Consider the following 2,484-nt stretch of genomic DNA (forward strand, 5'->3'; position numbering starts at 1 on the left):
TTTGCAAGAAATATTAATCCTACATTCACATTTCTTAACTATAAGGCACATAAAACCCGATTATATAACAATACCCATATATACCCTACATGTGTGCACACAGATTTTATACAGTTGACACATAGAAAGTGATAACATTAGCGTTTCTACTTCATATGAATTTAAAGTGGTTTGAAGCAAATAGAATTAACGTTCGGATTTTTATCAGTGATGGTTTCGAAAAAAGTTAAAAACCGCTAGTTTTATTTCCATTTGTTAACTTGTACTCCTTTTTCATAAATGTTAATCGTTTGACTGAACGTATATTCTAACAAAAATCATTCTATGCTTGACATAATTGTCACTATTACTAAGCTAGTGGTGATGACGAGCAACATGATCTCTCAGCAGCCGCTGATATCCGAAAGCTTTCGGACAGGCACTGCACATAAATGGTTTTTCCTTCGTATGGCTCCGTAGATGAACCTTTAGGTTGTTGCTACGGTAAAATTCCTTCGAGCAGTACGAACATTTGAATTCACGAATATCACTGTGTGTCATCCTATGTCGATTCAACCGGGCGCTGAAGAATGAAATAAAAACTAGATTAGTCCTTACTTATCCGAAAAATGCAGCCTATAGTTTCATGTTTCGATTTATAATCAGTAATGCCTCGTCTCTTAATTATTCTCCAAATTTAGTCACTCATATGAAATATAAACTCACTTTGAAACAAAAGCCAAATCACATATATCGCATTTGAATTGCTTTTCGGAGTGCGTTTCCTTCTTATGATGATACAGTGTCTTTGTCGAACTGTAGACTTTTCCGCATATGTCACATGGTAGTTGTTTTGAACTGTGTCGTCCTTGCGTATGCAACCTGAGAGCAATTTTGCAGTGAAAATTTGTGCCACAACCGCTCACATTACAAGTGTATGGGCGTATGCCTTCATGCCGGTTAATATGGCCTTCCATTCGATTGCGTTCAACAAACTTCCCACATCTTTCACATTTCAGTAAGAGTGACTGATAGATTTCCTTTTCATCTCGTGGTTTTACTTTTGTTCGCTCACGCTTTTTCCTTTTGCGTGCCACTGCAAGTTTAGTTCTTGAATTATTCATACCGTCATCTTCTTGAAGGTCTTGGATAGGTGACGAAAGACATGATATTACGCAAGCAGGGGGATTTGCAAAGGCTTCATTTTGGCCATTATTGTCAAATCTGAGCAATTCAACAATTTCATATTCATTTTTAGCCACCAATGAATCGGCACGTTGGTCAAAATCAGATTCTATTAAATCTTCAGCGTCCAAATTCAATTCGTCGTGTTCACTCAAACTTTCCTCATTATCTTCAAGTGGTGTGTCCTCTAGCCGTTCTATATGTTCCAATTCCACCTCGGATTCTTCGTCGTTAAGTAACTCATACTCTTCGATTTGTTCACCTTCAGTTGAAATCGTTTCGAATTCCACTTCCAGTTTAGTAATCTTCAACGGCTCGGTATCGCTCGGTGCCAGAGTGGAACATAGTTCTAGTTTAGGGACTAGATCACTAGATGTGATATTTTCTTCAACCGATGATCGAGTTTGTTCAAAAAGCAGCTGAACTTTCTGACAATTTTGACGGAACTCATAAAAATCTTTCACTTTCAGTACACAGAGCGCGCATACTTCCAGCGGAAGTGTTTTATCGCCAGGATTTATCTAAAAGAGTACTTATTTAAAAAAAGCTTTATTATTGTTACACATCGAACATACCAATATACTGACACAAATCGCAACCTTTTGCAGTAGATTATCCTCAAAAATTGAGTGAATTAGATTTGAACGGGCCATGCATAGGCGACACATTTTATCTGTGGTAAACATTGAAATTTTTACAAAATTGTCTTCAGATCTATGTTATGCTCACTGTTATTAAATTTTATGCTGTTATGATACTGTTACCGTTCAAATTTTTGACATATCAGATAGCGGTCTCGTACTTACTGGTCGAATTTGATATTAAAGGAGATATAGGCCACCGTATTATTGGCTCGAATCAAAACTCTTCGAAATGTCAATTGACAATAAGTTCATCCGGAATGTTCATTCTTGTTTACATTTTGCTGGACCTCTATTGAGTTGAGTTGTACAAGATGACGACATGAATGAACTAAGAATTAATGAAGCTACGCCACCTTGCTTTTGCACTAGCTGTTCGGGGTAGCCCCTATGTTTAAGTAAGCCGGAATAACGAGTGGATCGTAGGTTCACTTGCTTCCGACGGTGGGTCGGTGACCACCTCGCTCGGCGGATCCTCAGCGGCTTTCCGCCGCCTTGGTTTCTAGGCCTCGGTTATGCGGCTAAGCCGCATCGTATTAGTATACCTTAAACAGAGGTTTCTAAAGGATATCGGATGGTTACCTGAACCCAGTAAATCTCAACCGGAAATGAGCCAGGATTCTGACTGGTCCTAACTAGAATTTCGGCTCCAGTGACAGAACCGATTCTAACTAGAATC

General features: G+C 38.6%; 1 protein-coding gene across 1 annotated transcript; it reads right to left on the reverse strand.

Moving 5' to 3' along the window:
• Positions 1-222: 222 nt before the first annotated feature.
• LOC131681622 (zinc finger protein 226-like) lies at positions 223-1,916 on the reverse strand. Its single transcript, XM_058962534.1, has 3 exons — positions 1,740-1,916; positions 706-1,685; positions 223-562 (listed from the first exon to the last, which is right to left on the reverse strand). The coding sequence occupies exons 1-3, from the start codon at positions 1,848-1,850 to the stop codon at positions 355-357; spliced, it is 1,299 nt and encodes a 432-aa protein (XP_058818517.1). The 5' UTR covers positions 1,851-1,916; the 3' UTR covers positions 223-354.
• Positions 1,917-2,484: the final 568 nt, after the last annotated feature.

This window comes from Topomyia yanbarensis, chromosome 2 (genome assembly GCF_030247195.1).
Source record: "Topomyia yanbarensis strain Yona2022 chromosome 2, ASM3024719v1, whole genome shotgun sequence".
Classification (NCBI taxonomy): Eukaryota; Metazoa; Arthropoda; class Insecta; order Diptera; family Culicidae; genus Topomyia; species Topomyia yanbarensis.